General features: G+C 40.0%; 1 protein-coding gene across 3 annotated transcripts in view; it reads left to right on the top strand.

The window, feature by feature from the left end:
* The window catches only part of SLC9A9 (solute carrier family 9 member A9), a 537,427-nt gene that overhangs the window by 21,711 nt on the left and 488,716 nt on the right, over window positions 1–27,000 (top strand). For all 3 annotated transcript variants that reach the window (XR_003429705.1, XR_003429706.1, XM_027091611.1), the window contains exons 3-4: window positions 20,358–20,435; window positions 22,814–22,890. Coding sequence is in view for 1 of the 3 variants with exons in the window: in XM_027091611.1 (XP_026947412.1) it covers window positions 20,358–20,435; window positions 22,814–22,890 (155 nt within the window). In the remaining 2 variants the exon portion in view is untranslated. The remainder of the gene's footprint in view (window positions 1–20,357; window positions 20,436–22,813; window positions 22,891–27,000) is intronic.

Here is a 27,000-nt window from a genome sequence, read left to right as displayed (position 1 = left end):
AACGTTCTCCATCACTCATTCATTCATTCATTCTTTCAACACAAGTGAACTGAGTGAGTCTCATCCGTTTCAATTCTGAAATAAAGAAAGATCTCAAAGAGTTTATTAGTAAATTGGGGAAAACACATCATATGAATAAATGAACAAATACACCACAAGACAGCTATCAAAGGAGTGGGTCAGATACCACAGACATTCAGAGGGGGCAATATTATTTCTTGTTAGGGTGACAGGAAAGATTTCAAAGAAGGATAGCTGATTAACTCTGGTGGTGATATATGTAGTGTGTGAAGGTAGGAGAGTCATTCCAAGCAGAGATAAAAGCATGATGTGGGGTAGAAAAAGGGGTAGAGGGTATTCCAAAAAAGAAAAACATTTCCGATAATTTGAAGTACGGAAGACCAGTGAAACATAGTGTGGGAATAAAGGCAGATCTTGGTTACGGAATCCCTCAAATGCCAGGCTGAGTAATGCCTACTCTATTGGTAGTCAGTGGAAGAGTGCAATGTTGACAAAAGGAAAGAAATAGTTAGGCTCCTGTGTACAAAGTAGAGAATGAAAGCAGAGAGACAGATGAGGCTAAGCTTGAATGGTAACCAAGAGGCAGATGGAAGAGAAGCAAGGAAGGAAGACGCTGTAGAGTTTGGGCCAGTTGGGCACAAGGAGGAAGAGAGTATAGTTAATTCTGCTACCCTCTCTTGTGGGTTCACAGAGAGTGGCAGGACAGAAATGGAGACCTTAAAAGTTAAGGGAAGGAGCTGGTTTGTAGTGGAAAATCATAAGTATAGTTTAAAACTGATGAATGAATTAATTTGTCTCATCATTAATTTATTTATCATTGACTTAACACATTATGTTTTTCCACATTGAGTTGGAAAGGTCAGCAGACCATTTGGCTGGAAAAGTCTTGCAGACCCAGTAGGTTTTCAAAAAGTTGTCAGCACAGTTAAATTTATACTTCCTATAATTTATAAGTCAGTTGACTGTAATGTGAAAAGTCGAAGGAAACTACCCAGTGAAATGTTTGCCAAGTCTTCACTTCCTGTGTGACAAGTGACACTATCATTTGGTAAGGAAAGTTACCATTTGGTAAGGAGTAAGTTACACTGCTGAGTAATCTGTCCTATTGTTGCAGTAAAGAGAATTACCAGGCAAATAGGTCAGACTGAAGCTATTATCAATTGTGTCAATAATACTGTATATTTTTGAGATATTTTAAGGAAGTCCTTATAGCCACAGCTAATTATATGACTTTAAAAAATAATTTTGTATTTGCAGTATCAAAACATCAGTGTCTTAATATTTTTCTCACTGTCCAACTTTTTCTGATGGTGATTTTGACTGTCGTTCAGAGTCTTAATACTCACATATTTATTTGTAAATTATTTCTGTTCTTTCCAGTCTTTCTTTTTGCTTGATTATTCTGGCTCAGAGGCAAGCTCTTCTAGTAACAGGAACAGCTTGATCAGAAGGAGTCATCAGACCATGAGATAAATATGTGCAGTTAGTGCTGGGACACTTTTGGAGAAGATAAAGAAAAGACAGGAAAGAAATCTCTAAAACTGTTCTAGGCACAATGAGAGAAGCAAGCATCACGATAAATCAGCACTTTGGGTTTGGAGAAACATTTGTAGGACACTATCAATTATTTCTCCATTCTGTAGAGAACAGGGATTCATGGTTTATGTTTCTTTATCATGACAAGTCTTGACTCTTACACGTGAGATTGTCCTGGGGGATCTCAAGCTTGGCAGAGCGTGGGATGAGGCTGTTTGGATAGACTTAGCTACGTTCATCATAAATCTTAGTTAAGAGATCTGTTGTTAATAAAGAAAGCTGACATTTTAAATTTGCTTTATCTGTTTTCTTCCACCTTTGTTCAACTTTCTTCGTAGAACGTTGGTCTGAGAAATGGTTTCAGAAATGTCTCGACTCTAAATATTCCATTAAATTTTTTTCCCAATTTTACTGAGATAAAATTAACATATAAAATTATATTAGTTTAAGGTGTACAACATAATGATTTTATATAGATATATAGATATCTATATATCTATATCAAATGCAAAATGATCATCACAATAAGTTTAGTTAACATTCATCACCTCATGTAGTTACAAATTTTTTTGTGATGAGGACTTTTAACTTTGTAACAACTTTCGAATATACAATACAATGTTATTAACTAGAGTCACCATGCTGTCCATTATATCCCCAGGATTTATTTACCTTATAACTGGAACTTTGTATCTTTGGACCACTTTCAACCATTTTTCACACTCCTCATCTCTCAGGTCTCGCAGCGACCAATCTGTTCTCTGTTTCCATGAGTTCGTTGTTTTTCTTCTTTTTAGATTCCAAGTTAGTGAGATCATACAGTAGTTGCCTTTCCCTGTCTTATGTCACTTAGCATAACGTTCTCAAGGTTCATCCATGTTGTTGCAAATGGCAGGGTTTCCTGCTTTTGTACGGTCAAATAATTCAGTTGCATATATCTCTATATATACACCACATTTTCTTAATCCAATTATCCATCAGTGGACACTTAGGTCATTTCCATGTCTTGGCTATTGTAAATAATGAGACAATGAACATGGGTGTGTGGCTACCTCTCGAAGATCCTAACTTCAATTCCTTTGGATATATTCTCAGAAGTGGGATTGCTGGATCATATGGTAGATCTATTTTTTAATTTTTTGAGAAACCTCCATATTGTTTTCCATGCTGGCTGCACCAATTTTCATTCCCACAAACAGTGTGAAAAGTGTTCCTTTTTCTCTACATCATGGTCAACACTTGTTACCTTTTGTCTTTCTGATAATAGCCATTCTGACAGGTGTGAGATGATATCTCCTGTGTCCTTGTGATTTTGATTTGCATTTCCCTGGTGATTAGTTCCATTTGGTTTTAATTTAGTCATTGAACAACATAGATTTTCTTTAGTTATTTAGTCATTCAACAAATATTTATTGATTGGACACTAATCATATGCCAGTTTGTTTTAGATGATGCAAATACAGTAGTGAACAAAACAAAGTCCTCAATCTCATGGAGCTTAGGTTCTAGGGGAGAGATAGATGAAGTACAGTTCAACATAAGCATTCATAATCTAATGCCAGGTGGAGACACGTGCTATAAAGAAAGGTTAACAAAATGAGGGGATGGTGAGAGAAGTGTATTTAGGTATGTCCTGCAGGGAAGGTCTCATTGAGGAGGTGAAGCTGGAGCCAAGATCTGAATGAAGTTGGAGTGAGCCACGCAGAGATCTGTAAGCAGAGAATTTCAAAACAGAGGGCAAAACTAAATAAGACTAGATGCCTTTGCTTTCTGGAGGTCATTTTCTTCCCTTGCCGGTTCTTTGCTATATTTTTCATCAACGTCCAAGACCATTTTTGTCTATACAAAAAGTTCTGGAAAAATTCTATTTGTTGTGTTTGAGAAGGGTAGAGGAGAAGAAGAGAGACGTCCACTTGGACTGGGCAGTGAAAATGCAGAAAATGTAGAAATAACAGAACACCGTGCCCCAAAGACAGGCAGGCTCTGCCTAGCATCCTGGCAACTTTTGCAGTCTGGCCTTCCGAATGCACAGTCCAGACACGAAGGAGTTATTCTACTACAGTTTGATTGTAACTTGGAGCACCCCCAATGCAGGGTTAGGAATTACCCTAGACAGATCTATGTGGTAGAGTTTGGATTAAGCCCTTGCCACCTGGAAGGCAGCTCGGCTTTCTAACACAGGGCTATGGAGGCAGCACTCAAAAACTCTTAGGACTTCCTTTCTTCTGCTTCACAGATCATCACTCAGGACTCATGTTCTAAGGAAACTGACCACTGGAACATTTATTTGTGGCAGGGATTGCATTCCAACCAGCTGTCTGATTTTATTTCTTAACAAAAAGCCTAGCTACTCAAAATAATGTAAAAACTGTTGGTGGCAATGGTCTCTTGGAGTGTCATGTGATTAGAGCACAGATTGGACTGATATCTCTCATACTCACTCTTCGCTGGGAAAGGAAAGAAGTCATGTGAAAATGTATGAGTGGGATGAACACTGGCATGGTGCTCTTTCTAACATGACAAAATTTGATAAGAGGAGAGCAGCTATGGAGTAAAGGGATAGCTTCTCAGATTCCTGGCTTCAAGCCCGAGAAAATATCCCAGACCACCATGGAGAGAAACAACTGAGATGCCCACCCATCTCCCAGTCACCTCTGCCTCCTGACTATTGCCTGGTCTTGGACCATCTTAGCACGTCCATTTGGTCATCCATTTGCCTGGTTCCAGAAGGGACTTAAAGTGGTAGCACAGACACATTTTTAGGAAATATGGGAACCAGCATGGCAGACCACACCGTGGACTAGCATTTTGGGGTGCTGTGTAGCCATCCACTTAGCTATCAAAGGACAGGTTTTCAAAGCTATTTTGGGGGAGGGGGGTGGCTGAGGGCTCTGAAGCTATTCTCTCCACTTCCCTATCCTACTCAGTTCAAGATCATGGTGAAATATATTCCATGGGAGGCCAATCTTAAAAGAATGACTTATACCTTGTTATTTGATTCTATTTTCTGTAATTATTAATGTCTTGTATTTATTGTGTGTTAGAACAAAATATTCCTCCTAGGTGATCTTTCCAAAAAACACCAAAATGTTATTCTTTTAAACATCAACACATACGTGCTGGGAACTGGCGTGTATGAGGCAGCATAATATGGTTAGAGCCCCACGCTGCAATCAGAATACCTGGGTTTAAATCCCTGGTCTACCTTTTTTTTTTTTTTTTTTTTTTGCGGTACGCGGGCCTTTCACTGCTGTGGCCTCTCCCGTTGAGGAGCACAGGCTCCGGACGTGCAGGCTCAGCGGCCATGGCTCACGGGCCCAGCCACTCTGCGGCATGTGGGATCTTCCCGGACCGGGGCATGAACCCGCGTCCCCTGCATCGGCAGGCGGACTCTCAACCACTGCGCCACCAGGGAAGCCCCCTGGTCTACCTTTAACCTGATCTTTAGCATGTGACCTAACCGTTGGTGCCTTTGTTTCGTCAAATGAGGCAATACTAGTACCAACCTCAAAAGGTTGTTATGAGGACTAAATTAAATAATTCATGTAACCAGATAATATGTTACAGCATTAATAAGTCCTCAGTAAATATTAATTGTTATTATTAAGCACCAGCTAACTGCTAAGTACTTTAAAACACTGATTTCCATACTTTGATATGTGCATCAGTAAAACACTATTATGTGTACCTAATATATGCCTATTTATTTACAAATGAGATGAAAGTACTATTGTACCAATGTACTGTGTATGTTAAAAAGCAGTATCAAACTAGAATTTTTTAAAGGATGAGATAAAAATAAAATATAAAAAGTTTTTTGCACACTCAGGTGGATCACCTTGTTTACTTCCTAACATATGTACACCTCAACTTAAGGACCAATAGAATAGTTCATATTTTATTAAAAGTTTATTTTTATTTTAACTATTTTTGATGTTTCCTGAAAAATTCTGCTCTTCTCTGAAATCTTACTATATTCTGAGTCTCAGCAGCACCAGTACATACACGGGCTCTTGGCCTGAGGTAGGGATGCTCTTAGGGGCTGTTAGCTTTGTGAGAACATTCAGTCCCACCCTAAGTGATCCCACACTGCCATACTTCAGTACCTAGTTCTGTCGTCTCAAAGCTCCAGCGGATGTTCTCCTACTGTATCTTAGATGAGTTGTAAATTAAGATTTATATCGATGATGTTGGATTAATGTCTGTCTCCTCACCAGACTCTAGGCCCCAGGAAAGGAGGAGGGACCAGGTCTGTCTGTGGTCACACTGTATTCCCAGCTGACAGCACATGCGTGCTGGTGCCTGGCACATGGTTGATACTCTGTGGACCCTGGCAAGTGAGTGGGTGATATAATGAAGTATTCTTCTCTGCTTTTCAGTTGCAACTTCTCACTGCTACTGTCCTGTCTTAGTTGTCAGCCATTTTATACCCAAGGATCTATCACAGATTTCTCCTCAGAGTGAAGTGCCAGGGCTTTGTGATGGCTTTTTGCTACTCAGAGGGTTGAATTGCTGGCAGTCTCATCTCCAAATAATTAAGTAAGGATAGAGGGAGAGGGAGAAAAGGAGGCTGGGTACAGGAGAGACAAACAGAGGGAGAGAGAAGGAGGGAGGGAGAAAGATTTCTCATAAGGCTTATAGTCTCAGTAGATAAAACTTAACATGGATCTTTCAATTTCTTTCCTCTTTGCTTTATTCCTTCTAAAACAGTAAACTGTGGTGAGAGTGCACATTTATCATTGCTGGGCTCCAGTGAGTAGTTATAGAAGGTTCCATCCAACTGCATTTCCTGGTTCTTCCCAAAGGTCATTAAGAAGCTCCTCATTAGTAGCTTACACAGCCTGAAGGTAGGATAGGCATCAGTGGCACAGGAAGGGTGGGGACCATCAAGAGAGGTGAGAACCTTAAGGAAGCTGTGCATTTAACTGGCTTGTCTCCTGATGCCATGTGAGCCTGTCCTGTGTTAGGAGTCTCTCAGCTGCTCCTCTCAGATCCATTTTTAATTATAAGGCTAACTAGACATGGTCTGATTTACAGAGTTCTGCCTCAGGTGGAGGTGTTTGAATCGAGAATGTCTACAAATTCAGGTTCTCTTCACTGCTCCTTTTTTGTTTTGTTTTGTTTTGGTTTTCTGGCCATGCCGCACGGCATGCAGGATATTAGTTCCCCAACCAGGGGTAGAACCCGTGCCCCCTGCAGTGGGAGCACAGAGTCCTAACCACTGGACCACCAGGGAAGTCCCACCTTCACCATTCTTTCTGACTATTGGGTTCCTAGAGGACTCAGAGGTGGAGTTTAGTGGGATGGTTAAGTGCCCTTGAGATCAACACCTTATGAATGGAAGAGGAAGAAAGCCTGAGAGGGCCAAGGGAGAAGTTAAGCTGTGATGCAGGCCCAACAATTTTGTCTAACTCCCTGGGAAGCTCTGGAGTTAGACTGGCTCTTCAGAGTCATCCGCAGTTGAACTGAGATGGCCTGGACTCTAAAATACCAAATCATTTTGTCTTTGGATGTGGGCTACTCTGGGAAGGGCATGACTCTGTGTGAGCTGGCTCTTTTCAGTCTTGGCAATCTCTGAAGGGGCTGACAGTATTCTAAGCAGCAGAGGTGACAAAGCCTTCAATGAAGGAAAATCCCCGTGTCTAACACATTGACCCTTGTAGGGGAGAAAAATCTTTCTTTCTGCCTGTCTAGGTTTTTGACTAGGGCCCTTGTAACAGAAGACAGATTAACAAGAGAAAGACAAACAGAAGTTTATTAACGTATTTATTTCATGTATACCTGGGAGAAATCTAGGGAATGAGTAACCCAAAGAGATGGCTTAGAATTCAGGCTTCAGTACCATCTTTAGCTAAAATAACGAAGTGTGTAGGGGAGGCAAGTTTTAGGAAGGTGACCAGGACATGTATGGTAAAGAGGGTAAGGTTATTATGCAGATTTAAGTCTGTGCCTTTTTTATTGATAAGTTTCATATGATTTAGAGTCATCCTTCTCTTCCTAGAAGGAAACACCCTTACAAACGGATGTTTCCTAAAGTAAATTTCCCTTACAAAAGGGTAACTTCTAGTCTGTTTTCAGAGCTTCTCCTGTGTCTGCTGTTTCTCAAAATAATCAGATCAAAATAATTCTAAGGCCAAAAAGGCATATTTTGGGGGATATAATATATTCTGGTCTCCTATACCTTCAATAGTCTGAGAAGCTTTATATAGGTTATGTGTGCAAGAAGAGTGCCCAAATGATGAGTTAAAACATAGTTGAAGTAAAATAATGCAGTGGAGTACTGAGAGTCTGTGCTCTGAGAGCTGATTATTTATTAAATATCCAGGAATCTGCAAGCCAGTTGATCAAACATTGGCAACTTGAAATGGGCTGTGGTAGGAGTATTTAGACTACAGAAATTGTCAACTGCTGCAAATCGGGGCTTATAGGCTTTTTTTACTCCAGAGAGATGATTTACTAGCACACCACTGAATATATGCCTATACCCTTGCATTTTTAGGAGAACTGAAAATATCCACACACCACATGTTTCATCTCACAAAAAAGTTCTTTCTCACATGGTGATTGTCTTAAAATTTCACTATTAGAGCTTCATATCTTCAGCTTGAACTGACTACCTCTAAGGTGATATAGAGAAATGCGTAAGGTTTATGTCTTTGTCCTTTTGGGCAGCTATAACAAAAATACCATAGCCTGGATGACTTAAACAACAAACATTTATTTCTCACAGTTTTAGAAGGTGGAAAGCCCAAGATCAGGTCACCAGCATATTTGGTATCTGGTGAGAGCTAGCCTTCTGATTCATAGATGGCTGTCTTCCTGCTGTGTGTCCTTATGTGATAGAAAGAATGAGAGAGCTCTCTCAGTTTTCTTTTATAAGGACATTAATCCCATGTATGAGGGCTCTACCCTCACAATATGAGGGCTCTACCCTCACAACCTAATCACCTCCCAAAGGCACCACCTCCTAATACCAACAACTTAGGGGTTGGATTTCAACATACGAATTTTGAAGAGATGCAAATATTCAGTCCATTGCAGTTTTGCAGTTACACCTAGGGCTGAATTCTACCTCTGCCACTTTCAGCATTGAGACTTGGAGAAGTTAACTTCTCATATTTTTCTTTATCTATAAAACAGGGATCAGTGATACCCACTTTAGCTTTACAAAATAAAGGAGAAAAAGTTATTTAGTGTTAGGTGTGCTGTAAATGTTACTCTGCTTCCTTAACATCGGCCCTTGGCAAGCATGGATTTCCTCCTTGGGACAAAGTTTGAAGTAGGCATGTTGAAGGAAGTTTGGTGGTGTTGTTTTAATGCATCATTTTTAAGGTGAATGCACTGTTTGAAAAATACATCATTTTAATTTTAAATCAAGATGTATGGTATCATTTTCTGCTGACTTCAGCACCTCCCCCCCACCCCACTTCCCCCAAATCCCTTCAAGCATGCCTGCTATGACTGTAGTCCTTGCTGACTCAGCCCTTTCCTGTCCAGCTTCCCCAGGCCAGTTGCTCTGTGGTGAGGTCTTGTGACGGGGAAGCTGCAAGCACACTTCAAAACTAAGGACCAAAAAGATAATGCAAACTCAGAAAAATTGTAAGGCAAAAAAGAAACTCTGTGGGACTGTGATGCTCCTGTATATTCCGAGGGTTGGAAAGCACAGTTTCTTTGGCTTATAATATAAAAATTGGCCAAGATTAAGATCAATTCCAGATTAGGGGGGAAATCATTCTTGAGGCACAGGTTTTCAGTTCTGTTGGGTGTCTTTCCTTTTGCAACCCTCCCCTGGGTACTGAGGAATGAATACTCTTGGTGAGATGGGGGACCAGGCCCTTCTCACACACACCTATTATTTTCTCTTCCCCTGCTGATCTGTAGCCAGGGAGTCCCCCTGTTGTGTTAATACCACAGCTAGTGGAGGTAAAGGGGGGTAGGCAACCCACACAGCAAAGGGCACCAGCAGCCAATCCAAGCTATATGTAGGGAGTTAAAAGGTCAGGAGTCTGGGTGTCCAGGGTCGGGAGTAGGAGACCATATCGTTTCATTTTCAAACTGGAACTCTTGAGAGCTAAGTGAGGCATGATAAATAATTAGGCCAGGACAACAGGTATTACCTGGGACTGTTCTGGTCAAACCAGAAGGTATGGTTACCTTAGTAAAGGGTCACAAAGGTAACAGAGGTAAGTTCATATGTCAAGAATCTTATGCAGAAACATAGGAGACTGTCTGCCCATCGGTGTCTAGGTGCTGTGGCAATGATCTGGAAAATGTGGGTGGTCTTTATGTATTTGAAGCTCATGAGGACACATCCAATAGTGGAGTGGATAACCTGAACCCGTAGGTGGATGGCAGATGGGCTACTCTAGTTAAGAAGGTGGTCCCTGGCGTCATATTACTTGGTTCAAATGCTGCTTACCAGCTGTGTGATGCTGGATGAGATGATTAGTTTTCCTATGCTTCAATTTCCCCATTTGTAAAATGGGATATTCCTAACTATCAATACTTTGTAGGGTCATTGTGAGTTGCAAATGAGAACACACATGTAAAGCACTTAGAATAGTGCCCGGTTCATAGTAAGTGTTCAAGGTGTATTAACTGTTAGTTTTGTTATCTTTATTGTTATCAACAAAGCAATGGACTCACAATCAGAAGCTAAGGTTTGAGTCCAAGTCTTACTACTTACAAGGTGTGACTCTGTGAAAGCCACGTATCTCTCTGAGCCTCGGTTCCACCTCTGTAGACATGGGGTGTTCACAGCACTTACCTCAAAAGGTTGTGTTAAAGAAAAAATGAGAGTCTCTGTATGAAGGCACTTTTAAAACTGTAACAGCCTTATGGAAATGTCAGGGTTTTTAAAAATTATTACTTATTATTGTAATTAATTGACAAGTGGTAACTGTAGTAGTCTATAAGTAAGGAAGACAGACCCTGAGCTTCAGCCCTGCCTGAATTATAATGACTGTGCATTCCCTTTTCCGTGGTAGTTATTTCCATTTCAGTCTCACCATTATTCCAAGAGGTGATCAGATATCGCCCCTGTGTTTCAGAAACTGAGGCTCTGAAAGCTTATGTGACTTGGTCAAGATTAATCTGTGGCCCAAATGGTCTTAGGACCAAGTCTTCTGACTTTGAGTTCAGTGTTGTTTCCACACCTCCGTGTTGCCAAGCTAAAAATTTAGAATTATATGAATGTTTTGTTCTCAGTTCTCCACTGAAGTTTGCCTGGGTTTATAAACATTACCTACCTCCAATGAAACACCAGTGCTTATATCTGTCATTTTTGCATGTATAACGTTCACAATAGTGTATTTCTAGAATTTTAATTACTTGAAAAGTCATCATAGTTTTGTGAGAAATCTCACAATTTCTCAATGATAATTTATAATTATTATTACAAATAAAATATATTTACATATATATTTTACATATTTTTCTATGTGATTTAAATCAGATGGTCTCTCAAACTTTGCAACTTGCTTTATTTATTTATTATTATACCCTTACCTTCCCTCAGGCTTTTAAAAGTTTAGGGTAAACAGCCAATTATAAAACTTTAGGAGAAAATATATTTATGACATCAAGATAAGAGAAGACTTTTTTAAAGAAGTTACCAAAAGCTGAATCAAAGTAAAAATGGGATAAGTTTTACTACATTAAAATGAAAAACTTTTGCATGAAAAGACACCACTGACAAAGTTAAAAAACAATGTTAAAAAGTTTAAGGGGGTGAGAGAATAGAAGAATGTATTTGAAGTGTAAATAACCAAAACAGAATAGTAATCAGGTTGTGTGAGAACTAATAAACAAGAAAAAGTCATACTGGGTAAGAGGTCTGATCCAAAAAATCACTAAAGACCAATAAACAGGGAAAATATGCTTATTTCATTAGTAATGGGAAATGCAAAGAAAACAGTAATGTGGTAGCAGCTCATGTATATCTTACTGGTAAAAATTAGAAATCTGTCAATACTAAGTGTTGGCTAGAAGGCAGAGAAATACTCCTATACTTTCCCGTGGAGTGTAAATGGTGTAACCACTTTAAAGTTACTTCAACCTACTACGGTTGAAGATTCGTATACCTTATCATCCAGCAGTTCTACTGCTATGTATTTTCCTCTTTTAGAGAAATTTACACATGTATGCAAAGGCTTACGTACAAGAATATCTATTGCATTATTTTTAGTCATAGTGAAAATAGGAAAATACCTAATTGCCCTAATTCTCTTATCAGAGAAGGGAAAAAACAATCGTGATATATTCATCCAACAGAAGGCTATACAGCAGTTTAAGTGAATAGACAAGATCCACATGTATTAATGTAGATAAATTGTAAGAACGCTTCTGAATGTATAAAGCAGGATACAAAAGGCTAGTTATGGCTAAATTTCTGTAAAATTTAAAAATACACAAATAATACTAATTATTTCTATGGATACATGTATATGAAGTATAAGAATACAGTCATGGAAAGAAAACACTTTCTAACTTCAGGATATTGGCCACTTCTGGGGAAGGGTCTTCAACTCTGACACATCATTTAAAACTTGTTTGAAGCAAAATTAAGAATATAAATATAGTAAAAAGAGAAACAGCTCTGGTTTAGGATTTCAAAGTTCAGTGGTGCCTCTGAGTGATACTGTGATTTTCCACATGTCCCTTGAACTTTCTGGGGGACAACATTAGGTCAGGGTTTCAAACATTTTTTAGCAGAGGAACACTTCATTCAAAGAAAATCTGAAAATCCTTCACAATGTGTGAAACAGGTGAAATCAAAACTGCTCAGGCAGAACCTGGAGAGCAGAGCCAGGGTGGATGCAGCGCAGTTGTCTCCACTTCCCATCACCACCACTCCCTCCGTGGAGCCCAGGGATTGGCAGAAATCAGTTTGCAGACCCTTAAGTTGGGTGACGTCTAAGGCAGCTTCTCCTTCTGACAGCCTGTGTATCTGTGGCACTCTGTATTTCTTAAACAACAGCCTACAGGAGGTAAAGCCTATTTCTCTGATGAGTCCCTGCCACATATAAGAGCTCTGTAGGAAACCATCTGGAAAAATGGAAGAATGCTTTTCACTGTGAATAACTATCTCCTAACCTGGCCGTTCCACAGATTTGAATGTCAAGAGCAGGATTTCTCCCCATGTTTAAAAAACAGTAATTCATTATCTTTTTGCTGCTTGTATGGCTTCCTTACCTGCCTAAACTTATATCCTTACCATTCTTTGTCCTGATCTTACTTACTCTAAGTAAATATTGTTGAATGAATGGATGTCTCCTGGGTTTGGTCCTTTCTTTCCATTCTGTCACAGTCACCTTCATTCACATTGTCCTTACCTTGTGCTCATTTTGGTTCTTGACAATGGTTTCCCTTCATCCAGGCTAAACTTGAGGCCCCTTCAAACTAATCTACATGAGACACCTTTTTTTTTAAATGACTTTAATTTATTTTTTAAGTAAGTAATACATTCATGTGGCTTAACGTTCAAAGGGCACAAAAAAGGTAGGTTGGAATCTTGAAGACATTATTCAATATCATTTCTTTTGCCCATCTGATTTTTAACTTGATAGTATTTATTAAAAAAAGACTTTTTGTTGTTGCAGTATAGTTGCCCATCTGATTTTATAGCTAGTTGAGACATAGATACAGGAATGAGAAAGACAGAGAGCAAAAGCTAGGTAAAATAATGAGTCTCAGTCTGTAAGCTGGCTTGCTCGTCTTTCACCCCAGAATTAGAAAGACTGACCCACCCAGCCACGGACCCAGCTGGACAGCATGAGCCTTCCCTAGGTCTGGGAGGAGCCGGGGGCATCCACTTTGAGCAAGCAGGCCGGTTCCAACACAGAGAGAGAGGGAGCTGAGATGCACACACTCAGTTCGTTTACTCCAGCTTACCAATTAGACTAGTCACTCTCTGTTTCCTAGGGAGAGTGAGTGAAAGGTGGGACCAGGGCCAGGAGTGTTAAATCCTGTACAGCGCTCCCCAACTGGTGTGCTGATGGGATACAGGTGTGTCATGAGATATCAGTCCCTTCATCCTCAGGCTGAGGATGGTCAGAGTCCTAGTCTCATCTTTTCATCCCTGAGTAGTCTCATCAGGACCCTAATTTCCCCACAGTTTACCCCATTGACCCAATATACTCATTTTGTGTGTGTCATGATGGCAAAAATGCTGGGATGCCCTGCTCTAAGCAGCAGTCCTCTCTGTATCCATAGATATGAAGCCAGGGCAAAGAAAGTCATCCCTCACTAAGTACATACAGAAAACCCTTCTCCCAACCCCCGTACTTCCTGCCACCAAGTTCTCCTCCCTGGCCTCCCCAGAAGCAACTGATTGTGTATATATATATATAACACTTATATATATAATATGCAATAGACGATAGTATATATATGCATATATACACACACATATTTATAATATGCAGGTAAATATTCTACACGTCCTCCTTTTCCACACAAATCATGGAATAGGCCAAATGCTTTAACAAACTACCCCCAAATCTCTATGACTTAACACAATAAAGGTTTATTTCTTGCTTGTGTTCCAATCCAGTGTGACCTTTGGGCCATGAGGGGACCACTGTAGTCTTCTCCAGGGGCCATTAATCATTCCCACCTTCCTTTAATCTAGTGGTTCTGCCAGTCGCTAGTATTTGGGACCTCTGCCAGATGTTCTACAGGAGCTAACAAAGGCAGAAAGACAGAGAACATGGAAGATTTAGGGGATTTTTAGAGACCAGGGTTGGAAATTATTTATATTACTTCTATCCATATTCAATTGGCCAGACCTTTGTCATATGGCCCCACGTGACTACAAGGAAATGTGGTCTAAGTGTCTGGCCAGGACAAAAAGAAAATGGGGTGTGGTGAGGCCATAGCAGTGTTTGTTACACATGCCAGACAGACTGTTCTACACCTTGCTTTTTGAGCTTGACAGCAAATTTTAGAAAGCAACCATATCAGTTCATAGACAGTTTCCTCAGCCTTTCTAACAGTTGCATAGTATTCAGTTTTACAGATTATAGTTGACCCTTGAACAACACAAGTTTGAACTGCGTGGGTCCACTTATATGCAGATGTTTTTCAATAACAAGTACTGCAGTACCAGATGATCTATAGTTGGTTGAATCTGCGGATGCAGAACCGTGGATAAGCAGGAACTGCAGAAAGGGAAAAACCTCGTATACAGAGGGCCAACTGTGAGTTATACCCAGTCTTCGGCTGCATGGAGGGTCAGCACCGCTAACCCCTACCTTGGTCAAGGGTCAGCTGAATATTGTGATTTATTTAACCAGTCCATTTTTCAATCATCCTCAATGCTTTCTTTCTTCCCATTTATTCATCTGCAATGAATACTCTTGCCCTCATGTCATTCTACACATGTGCAAGCATATCTGCAGGATAAATTCTCAGGTGAGGTGTTGCTGAATCAAATGGTATGGATTTCTGGGCTTTCCTGGTGGTGCAGTGGTTAAGAATCCACCTGCCAATGCAGGGGACACGGGTTCGAGCTCTGGTCCAGGAAGATCCCACATGCCGCGGAGCAACTAAGCCCATGTGCCACAACTGCAGAGCCTGCACTCTAGAGCCCGCGAGCCACAGCTATTGAAGCCCGCACGCCTAGAGCCCGTGCTCCGCAACAAGAGAAGCCACCGCAATGAGAAGCCTGCGCACCTCAACGAAGAGTAGCCCCCGCTCCCTGCAACTAGAGAAAGCCTGCGCGCAGCAACGAAGACCCAGTGCTGCCAAAAATAAATAAATAAATAAATTTCAAAAACAAAACAAATGTTATGGATATTTGACATTTTGAAACCTTTTGCTAAATTACTCTACTAAAAGGTTATACAAATTTATACTACCAATAGCCATTTTGTTGTTTAATCCTGCTGTGCAAAATATCTCTACTTTCTTCCGTGTTTGAATGAATATAGTTTCAGTTCATTACCGCTGGGTTAGAGAGGTAAATAGTCTGGGCAGTATGCATAGCCAGGCCTTAACCTCCTCCTACATCACTCAGGAGGTCTACATTTTCTACTTCTGTTCCCCAAGTGCGCCTTGTGCCTCCAATCCTTAACCCATTCCTTCAGCGATTTCTTCCATTTCAATTCAGGTATAGTGAGCCTTTCTTGAGAAACAATCAATGTCAGGTACCAAGTAGAACACTTTACACCTCTTATTACATCTAATCCTCAAAAGCAAGTCTAGGAAGTAGGCATTTGCATGCCCATATTACAAATGATGAAACTGAGCCTCAGAGAGATTAAGTGGACTAAGCTTATCTAATTAGTAGGCGGTATATTTTCATCAGATATTCTGAATTTGTTCTGCATTCTCCCCCTCTGGTGCTTTTCATACCAAAACTTAGGGCAGAGGAAAGGAAACACACACCCTTGAGTTGTCTCTATGTATATCCCAAAGCTGTCTCCCCCGAGCAAGCCAAGTTTTCTTTGAATTCTCATATTTACATTAAAAATGCATACAGGTTTTGATTTTCGCTTTTAAATATATCTGCATTTTAAAAATATTTAAAATATTTCAAACTGCTTGCTATCAAGTATAACTGAAACTCCAGGAAGCTGCCAGTTTCCCTTGTGGCTTGGTGAACCCTGGCCCACTGCTTCCAGGGCAGACAAAGGAGCATGGTTCTGTATGTTGGTGTCCCATGGAGAGGCTCCTACCCAACCTTCAAAACCCAGCTCATACGCTGCTTCAATATCAAGCCTCCCTGCAGGGTTAGCAAGCCCAGAGTTGTGTCTCTGTTCTAGAGAACCATGAACTACAACGTAACCCTGTGCCTTGGACTGAAACTACACAGCGTCTTTCTTTTGACTATAACCTTCATGGATTCAGTCCTCTATCATATATCTTCAAGAACTTTGCAACAGAGAAGAGGCTTGTTAGATTTCTAATGAACAAAGCATTGAAGATAAGTGAACGCATTATTGTGTTAACCACTTTTACTTTTCCAAAGGAATTGGGAATTGCCAAAATAATGAAAGCCTACTTCTGAGTCCCAACTTCTCTTAAACACTCCTAAGTCTTGCTTTAAGTAGTTATGTTAGCCTCGTTCTCCCTTGGAAATCACACATTTAGCTTGCCCATGTAGATATACTCAATTCCCAGCAATATCCCTGACACATTCATTGACACTGGGCACGCCATTCATTTCTTCTCCTGTCTCTGGAAAAAGGGGATAATTGCATTTGCCAGTTACCACTCAGGAATGCTGTCAGAGTTGATGAAACTATGTTTTTAAAAGGCCTCTTTGGGAGTAATATGCCACATAAATCACAGTCCCCTATTAAAGTGGTTCTTTTAGTGCTTATTTATTTAGTAGTTGCTAGAACACTGATATTTCTTCCTAGATAGTTCATATTGAGTTGCTGGAAGCCTTAATACTCGGGACCAAACAGAATTTTTTTTTTTTTTTAATTTATTTTTGGGTGTGTTGGGTCTTGTTTCTATGCGAGGGCTTTCTCTAGTTGTGGCAAGCGGGGGCCACTCTTCATCGCGGTGCGCGGGCCTCTCAGTATCGCGGCCTCTCTTGTTGCGGAGCACAGGCTCCAGATGCGCAGGCTCAGTAGTTGTGGCTCACGCGCCTAGTTGCTCCGCGGCATGTGGGACCCTCCCAAACCAGGGCCCAAACCAGGGCCCAAACCTGTGTCCCCTGCATTGGCAGGCAGATTCTCAACCACTGTGCCACCAGGGAAGCCCCAAACAGAATTTCTGTATCTATAACCTTCTGATGAGAATTAAACTTGGTACCTTTGCTTTCTGCTTTTGGAAGTTTTCAAGTTGATTATCTCTATCAACGTGTCCAGGCCATTCCTAGCCAAATACCGGTGCATGTTTGAGTTAATAGGTAAAACTACTGCATCCTTGTAGTAGTTGAACATATTGGTATTTTTCTGTCTCATATTATCTGGTATTTTAAGAATTGAATCTCAGTATTTAAAAATCTCACAGTTTTCATGAAGCATCCATAATTCTACCACCTGAGTCTCAGGTCAGTTGCTCCAAATTAGCCACTCCTTATATGGGACAATAAACCATCTAAGAATTGAATGGTCTGAATTTTTTAATTCTAGTAACTGTCTATAAATGTACAGTTCAACAGTTACTAGCCACAGAAAAAAAAATTTCAGTCCCTCAGTTCCAGTAGCTTGCAATTCAAGATCATGTGACCCATGGCTCCTGTATTGGGCAGGACAGTAATAGAATATTTTCACATCACAGAAAGTCCTACTGGACAGTGCTGGTCTATAAAATTTGTATCTTAAGACTAATGTATTTAGCTGAAAGATTTTTAACTTTCTGCTCTTCCCTTTCACACCTGTCTTAGGTTTTTTCCCCCCTCCTACTATAATGAAAAATTTTAATTGTTTGGGCCTTAAAAACAGTCTCACCTCCAAGGCCATGATTTGAACACAAAGTCTGAGGAAAATGACATGTGGAATCGCCATCTGGAGGTCGGTGCAGCGGCAGATCCAGCCATTTCTGAGAAATTGTCTGGGTTTGGAGTTACTCCCAGAACTCTGATTTAGCAGTTCCTAAGCTTATAGCAAGTCTGAAAGGAACACAAATCTGTTTTATATATACAAATAAATCCTCGTACGCTGCATGCCATTCTCAGCCTGCCAGTTTCATCTGGCTGCTCCAGAAAATATAATTCAATAACACATTAGTTAACCTGCATGCAGGGAATGGGGCATTCTGATTATTGAAATGTTCTGGTTGAGTGATTAACCTGATTTTTGCAGAAAAACTGCCGAGGCGAGGGATTTTTCTGTCCAAGATGTTGTGCCACTGTAATTCTCTCTTCCAGATGATCACGGCTGCATTGCTTCTCTCCTCCAGAACTCAGAAATACATCTCTTTGCTAAAAACTTTCAAATATGCAGTTGATACACTCTCAAACAGGCCTCAAAAATAGATCAATAATGGTGTTTCAGATAATCTTAGAAAAAAGAGTAAACTTAGAAGGAAAAGTAATATCTTTGCCCAAATGTTACACAGTTGTAACACTCAAGAGTTCCTAACAATAGGGCAACTTCTTCAAATAGTATAACTTCAAAATATTAATTCAGATATTTCATTTTCTTTAGTAATAAATACTTAAAGGTGCTTATTAGATATTAGGCAATGCTGCAAGGGCTTTGTAAGTATTAATTCATTTAATTTTTATAACCACCTTAAAATTAGGTACCAGATTATTGTATTCATTTTCAAGATGAAGAAACTGGCACAGAGAGTTGGGGATAGGCCAAGCTGATCTATCTGAATGCTCACTGGTACAAGAAGTTGTAGCATCAATGAGGGAATAACTAGGTTTATGAGAGGGTGCCCAGCTGAGTTAGGTGGCTCCTACTTCCCCCGCTTCCCCTTTCCAAATATTAGAAGAGTAGAGTTGAGGGGCCAGTATGCAGAAAAGCGAAGAGGGACTCTGGCAATGCTCAATTAGGCCCAAAGTAAAAAATGGGAGTTAAGAAAGGCTTTTCTTAATTTTTACTTAAGTAATTCTTACCTGTAATGTGTAAGGGTGTTAGGGATATATATAATTCATTCCATTTTAATAGATTTGTCTCTCAAAGGCAATTAATTTTTTTTTCCAATTTAGCAAATATATATTGAGCAATGGGCTAGCACTGGGAGGGATGAAAGCAACACAGAATTGACTAAGACATCATTGTGATCCTTGATGGCTTCCCAATTTAACTGGGAAAACAGTCAAACGGAAACCAATAATTGTGTAAAATATGTTATGAAACACATATGCTTCAAGGGAGGGTACAAAGTGCTGAAAGAGCATAGAAGAAAGAATAGTCAGTTTTGACTTGGGAAATCAAAGCATGTTTCAGAGAGGAGTAGCTTTTGAGATCCAGTTTCAGAGATGAGTAAGAATTCAGGCAAAAAGGGGGAGGAAATTAGAAAGTATAGTTGTGAAACCCAAACATCTCAAAGATTTTGACGAGTGCTGTAATGGTAAGAAGGCTTAGTGGTGAAATAATGAATGGCAGTGAGTGTGTGTGTGTGTGTGTGTGTGTGTGTGTGAGAGAGAGAGATTGAGAGAGAGAGAGATTGAGAGAGAGGGAAAGTGTGGAAGAAGAGAATAAGCCTAAGGAAGGTTTTAAAGATTAAATGAGTTAACATTTTCAGACTACCCAGCAAATAGCAGATATTGGATTCAAGAATTTCTCCATCTCATTTCATTGCATTTCACACCAAGGAATTTTTTGCCAAGTTTATTTTAACATTTAAGTAAAAGCCAATAAACAAATACTAGAAAAATCCAGTTTCACTTTCAAATGTGTTTTTCCAGAGTCCAGAAAATATTTTGAACTTCAGAGTGGGATAAAGTGGGAAAAGTAAGACTAAATTTCTAAAAATGTTTTATTTGGGAAAACCTTAGATAAATCCTTGTCAGAGCTGAAATGTTGGAACACTACCAATCTCCTCAACCAGAAAAAAATAAAATAGAATAAAAACATTGAAAATATGAGGAATGAATAACTAATCAAAGAAAAAGGAAAAGGTTTTCTTTGCCTAGAGAGGTTTCATTGAGCTTTTTTTGATGTTCTTATTAGCTGCAGAATAAAGTTTTACATTTAAAATATTTATAGTTGTATTCAATTATGAATTTCTAAGTTTGCATTTTCTCTTATTTTCATCTTTGCTAATTTAATATCATGTTAATATGCCTCAGACAACCTTAGCAAGGGTGACTGTAACAATTTTTTAAAACTTATTTTTAGTAGCCCAAAGGAGCATCTTCTTAACTATACTTTTGTCTTTTCTGGCAGATGACATTTGATCCAGAAATCTTCTTCAATGTTTTACTGCCACCAATTATATTTCATGCCGGATATAGCCTAAAGAAGGTAAATATACAGTGATTGTTTTCTTCTTGTATCATTAAGTAGAGTATTTTGCCAGCACTAATGAAAACAATTACTTTATTTTATGGGTTTGCCTATTTGGTAAGAATATCATTATCTTAGATCATATGTGATACAGATTCAAATCTGACATGCTTAGAATTCTTCTAAATCCTGCTATGTCCAGTATACTAACCGATAGCCACGTGCCATTGAAATGTGACTAGTCTGAATGGTGTGCTTTTTCTTTTTTGTTTGTTTTTTTAACTTTTATTTATTTTTTAATATTTGGGGTGTTTTAATCAGTCGTTTTTCTAGAGTTATCATAGTTTATTTTATTTTCTTTATTTATTTTTGGCTGCGTTGGGTCTTCACTGCTGTGCGTGGGCTTTCTCTAGTTGCGCAGAGCAGGGGTTACTCTTTATTGAGGTGCACGGGCTTCTCATTGCGGTGGCCTCTTGTTGTGGAGCATGGGCTCTAGGCACGCGGGCTTCAGTAGTTGTGGTGCTCGGACTCAGTAGTTGTGGCATCCGGGCTTAGTTGCTCCATGGCATGTGGAATCTTCCCAGACCAGGGCTCGAACCCATGTCCCCTGCATTGGCAAGCTGATTCTTAACTCTGCACCACCAGGGAAGCCCCTGAAGACGTGCTTTAAGTGTACAAGATGCACTGGATTTTACAGACTCAGTATCAAAAAATAATGTAAATTATTTCAATAATGTTTTATATTGATTTCATACAGAAATGATAATGTTTGAATATATTGGGTTAAATAAAACATTTTATTATCAACATTCATTTTACTTTTTTTTTTTTTTTTTTTTTTGCGGTATGCGGGCCTCTCACTGCTGTGGCCTCTCTTGTTGCGGAGAGGCGCGCAGGCTCAGTGGCCATGGCTCACGAGCCCAGCCGCTCCGCGGCATGGGGGATCTTCCCAGACCGGGGCACGAACCCACGTCCCCTGCCTCGGTAGGCGGACTCTCAACCACTGCGCCACCAGGGAAGCCCTCATTTTACTTTTTAAAAACTTATTTTAAAGTGGCTACTAGAAAAATTTTAAATGACATATATGGTTTACATTATATTTCTACTGGGCAATATTATTCTAGATGATTATAACCAAAGAGTTTGCTGTTAATTACATTGGGTTTACCCATCACCCATTGGGTGAAAACTTAAGATTGTTTTGCTAATACTCAGCTGTTGATGCTGATAGAGACAAAGTCTGGTTTTGCAGTTTCTATGCACTTGCAAAACATTACTTAGGTGCAGCCTGAATGCTCACATTTCCTAAATTAGTAATTCCCATAGAAGTTTAGGTGCTAGCATCCTAAGTGCTGCAGAGTGAGGTTCTGGCCTGAATGAGTTTTGAGATGCAGAGGTAGTGCAGTTGCTTTTCTGCTGCCCACCACCCACTCCAGAGATTCCTAGGGCTCTCCTCCTTTGGCCTGTGGGCTCCAGCAACCTTTGCTTTTTCAGCACAGACCTGATTTTCTTGTGTCCTCCAGGCTCCCTCTTTCTGTCAGTTCTGGCTACTCAGATGCCACTTACAGGACTGGAAGGGAGTTTTCCCAAGCAAGCATTTGAAAAGATTTAGAAAGCTAGACTTATTCCAGTCATCCTTCCTCATCCCCAGCCCCAAGGCTAGGTATCATTTTGTGTGATTCATTAGAATAAACTGTTGTAGGTGATTAAGGTTTTGTTTCATCACATTCAGAAGAACTGTAAATCAGAGATCCAATAAAAGTCAAAAGACAACTTAAATCTTTTTTTTTTTTTTTCTGCGGTACGCGGGCCTCTCACTGTTGTGGCCTCTCCCATTGCGGAGCACAGGCTCCGGACGCGCAGGCTCAGCGGCCGTGGCTCACGGGCCCAGCTGCTCCGCGGCATATCGGACCGGGGCACGAACCCGTGTCCCCTGCATCGGCAGGCGGACTCTCAACTACTGCGCCACCAGGGAAGCCCAACTTAAATCTTTTAGAATAGTATATTTAAAGTGCTAAAGGGGTTTCAGTGACAACAAAACTTCTGAAAAACTCTGTCTTCCTTTAATCATCCCAGAATCCTGCATGGCCATTGCTCCAGTCCCTTCCCTCTCTCTCAGGTCCAGCCAGTTCTGGCAGTAGTTTCTCTCATCTCTACCCTGTCACCTTCCAGGTGTATTTTTTCCCCTATTTTTTGGAAACCTCTGTCCTTTTCTGTGTAAATCAGTTAAGCCTTATTTGTACAATAGGGCCAGGAACTGATGCTCCAAAAACAAAATTTGCCTAAACAGTGAGGGAAGGGTGGGGCAATTTATTGCATTTATTTTTATTTCCTGTTAACACTAAGAAGAAGAAAAATGCTGACGTACTATATAAAATGTATCTTTTTCTCCCCAGAGACACTTTTTTCAGAACTTAGGATCTATTTTAACATATGCCTTCTTGGGAACTGCCATCTCCTGTATCGTCATAGGGTAAGTGAAATTCGGAGCTCAAGTTCCAGAAGGCTGTAGGGCCGGTGCTCTCGAAATGGGAGGAATCTCACATTTCCTGGACTCACACTGACTGGGTGAATTGTCTATTTTTTTCAGTATATCACCTCTTTACACATTTTTGACTCAATGCCAAGGCTTGCATGTCTTCTGACAAACACAAGTCTTCAAATCAAAGCTAACTAGAATTAGACTGTTGGATTTTCTCTGTGAGTTTTGAACTTCTGACTTAGGGAATGTGGATAATTTGGTTTGAGTTATGTGAAGCACGTTGACTTTTTTGGCTTAAATAACGCAGATACGCACATTGCATTCGTTTTCCTTCTTCTTGGCAGAACCTTACCTATATATAGTTGATAGGAGTAAAATAGTAGCTATACGTTAAGGGTTTTCTTTCTAAGGGAAAGTTTACAAGAGAGCAGTCTGAGACAGACATCTCTAAATATTAGCAGAGTTGTTTACTGCTGGGATACACTGTAGGACACAGACTTGTTTTTTTCTCATTATATTTTATTGGTTATGCTGCTAAGCCCCAAGTCTAACTATACAGACTCTGGCTTGCAGCTCATCATAAAACAAAATGTGGTACAAAATAGTGAAGCCAACCCAATTCACTCATAATCCTATCCAATACGTTAAATCTCCACTGCAGAAAACATGTACAGCTGCTATGACTACAAAGGCATGGATGTCTTAAATTGTCAATACAGCCGGTTCTACCCTGGAATTTTACTGCATACAGCTGTTATATCCCTAACACAAGAAACTGAGGCTAAAAACACACATTAGTCACTCATCCAGCCTTTTCCTTACGAAATATTTAGTGTGTGTCACCGGAAGGCTAAGGAGCTCTCATTACTTGGACCTGAAAGTGGGGAGCCGGGGGGGGGGGGAGTATTTTGAATTCTCTGTTAAATTTTTATTGATTCAAGCCTAGAACAACTCAGGCTACATTATATGAAAATGTCCAGCTTGGTTAAGGCGGTGAGGAAGCTGAAGATTTTAGCACCTGAAGGTGGAGGCTTGCAGAGATGTAGACGGGGGAGCCTTATAAAATCTGGACAACTAAGAGATCTACCAACTGTTTGTGATTGAGAGTCACAGTGGATTTGATCTTTCTCAACGCTTGTTCAAGGGGGGGCTTCTCTGTTCTGTGGGTATGCCGTAGCTAAATATCCCTGTTTCAAAGCTGGCGAGGGCCTCAGAGGTCTGTGTAGTTAAAACCCCTCCTTCCGGAGATGGAGGAATGTAACATCTTGAAAGGCTAATTAATTGTTTCAGTCTCACCATCCATGAGAAGTAGGACCTTGGTCAGGACAAAATTCCGAACTTCTTCTCTTGATCCAGTAGCTCCTTCCATCACCCACCGCTTCATTTAGCAATTTATCTTGAATTTCCATACACACCTAATATTATTCCTATACATTGACACAAGACTCTGAGATGTGTGGACTCTACAAATGATTGATTATCAGTTTATAGCAAGATTGATCTTTAGCAGTTCTATAATATGGAAATCTGAGATTTACAGTAGATGCAAATTCTAAACTTGTGGACAATGCTGTCAAATTATGGCATAATCTGTTTCATTATTATTCTGTTTCCTTTGCATAACTGATTTTAAGTATATGTAAGTGTATGCATTGATATAATACACTGTACTATTATTAAAAACCTATACATCTAGTTTTAAAGCACAATAATGTATAGTGTGTGTGTGTGTGTGTGTGTGTGTGTATGCTTGCACTTGCGCATTGTATATAATTGACTTGTTCTTAAAATTTTCAATTCAAGAGATCTAGTGATATGTATTTACTGGAGTTGAGAAACTCTTCTAATTGATTTTTAAGGCTGTGATCAATAATTTATAAAGAAAAGTGATTTGAATAAAAAGTACAGCCCTGGCAAAACTTTTAGAACCATGTTCCTTGTTTGAACAACAAAAACTTGTAGGGTGCCTACTTAATGTGGGTCATTAGGTTAAAGTGCAAAAGGGTTAGATAGGATCTTATCCAGCAAGGTAAGGGAAACCCTTGAAGAGCTTTAGCTTGAGCGTGACAAGGTCAGATTTATCCTTTAGGAAGGACATTCCGGTGGCCATGTGAAGTGGGAAAAAGGCAGCAAGGGGACCATTTTAGAGGCAATTTCCAGGCTAGGTTGGAAGTGATGAGGGCCTAGTCTTAGGCAGTGGCAGTAAAGGTGGATACGGAGCTATCAACTTGTGGAAATCTTGAGAGAATGAGGTCATCCGGGGAAAGTAGGTGGAGTGAGAAAGGAAGGTACTTATACAACAGCACTAGTTGAAGAAAGGAAGAGGTGCCCACAAAGGACTAAGTACTGGGCCCAAGAAACAGGAAGCAAGCCAGCAGGGAATGTATCTGGAAGTTAAAGGAAAAGGTAGATGGAGGGTGGACAGTGTCTAACACAGGAGAGGTTAAGTGGGATAGGCGTAGGTCCATTGGATTCAACCCCTAGGAAATGATGGGCGACTCCACACTTTTGCTATGGACAGAAATAGAGGAAGAGTATTGGTAGGTTCAGTTGTTTGGGGTACTGTACAATGAGAAACAATCATTTATTTTGATGCTGTTCTCCAGATACAATCAGAAATTTTGAAAGAAAGGCACACACTTAAATTCAGACCAAACAGACACTTTCATAATTTGGTGACTCCTGTTGTGAGTCACTCAGACTTACACTTAAGTCTTAGAAAATGACCAGTTATATTTTCTGATAAATTAATGGTGGTAAGAACAACACAACAAACATTTATTCAGTGCTTAATATGTACCATGCCCTTTTTAAAAGTACTTTACATGGATTATTTCATTTAATCCTCCAAATAATCCTATTAAGTAGATAATGTTATTATCCTCACTTAACAGTTGAGACAGCTGAGGTTCAGAGAGAATAACACAGTGTAAGTAATAGGGCTGGTATTAGTAACCAAAGAATTTGGCTCCAGAGTCAAATTCTTAATGCCAAAAAATGTGCTTTACTTCTATGTATTGGTATCACTAAAAAATAGCATTTAGAATATTAAACTAAAGAAAAAATGGTGTAAATCAGTCAGTATTTACGAACATGCCCCTTGTTTCTTCATTTATCCCCTTAAAAGTTCTCACAGACATGAGAGATTTTTATTAGGGAACCCTATCTAAAAGAAATCCACATTTTTAAGGGGAAGAAGGGGGAGGCCTGAGTTTATGCAGTTCTGTTTATAAAATGGGCAAGAGGAGGGATTCAGGACAGTCAGTTAGATTGGACTCTGAGAATAATTTTATAAAGGAGGCAGATTCTGGGTAGTCATTTAGTGAAGAGGGATGAGGTAGTTGGATTTTCCATACTCTCAAGTGCACTAGTCCTGGTGGGTATGGGGAATATTGTGCAAGTTTCCAAGTTAGAGAGTAAGTCTCACTGAGCAATGTAAGAGAATGTGGGAACTAAAATACTGGAGAGTCAACTGGCAGATGGCCATGAAGCCCAGGATCAGAAATACATTATATTTTTATTTTTTAAATTTGTTTATTTTATTTATTTATTTTTGGCTGTGCTGGGTCTTCATTGCTGCATGCGGGCTTTCTCCAGTTGCAGCGAGCGGGGGCTACTCTTTGTTGTGGTGCACGGGCTTCTCATTGTGGTGGCTTCTCTTGTTGCAGAGCATGGGCTCTAGGCACACGGGCTTCAGTAGTTGTGGCACACGGGCTCAGTAGTTGTGGCTCCTGGGCTCTAGAGCGCAGGCTCAGTAGTTGTGGCTCACGAGCTTAGTGTCTTCACGGCATGTGGGATCTTCCTGGACCAGGGCTCAAACCCGTGTCCCCTGCATTGGCAGGTGGATTCTTAACCACTGCACCACCAGGGAAGCCCCAGGATCAGAAATTTATGAGAATGTGAAGGTCACAAAGAGTGATTTTGGAATATGAATGAAAACTCAGCTAGTGGGTCGTGGTCTTCTTTAGGTAAACACTGTAATCAAACTACAGGTTGGTTTTAGAGCTGGATTCAGAGACTTTAGTAATTTAGATCATTGGGTCCATTTAAATGAAAGAGTTCTTAACCTTTATTAACTTCATTTTGTTTCAAAAATTAGAT

The sequence above is a fragment of the Aethalodelphis obliquidens genome, unplaced genomic scaffold (genome assembly GCF_003676395.1).
Source record: "Aethalodelphis obliquidens isolate GAN/ISIS:26980383/991018 unplaced genomic scaffold, ASM367639v1 scaffold72, whole genome shotgun sequence".
NCBI lineage: Eukaryota > Metazoa > Chordata > Mammalia > Artiodactyla > Delphinidae > Aethalodelphis > Aethalodelphis obliquidens.
The sequence above is the reverse complement of the archived record's forward strand: the minus strand, read 5'-3'. Positions and strand labels throughout refer to the sequence as shown.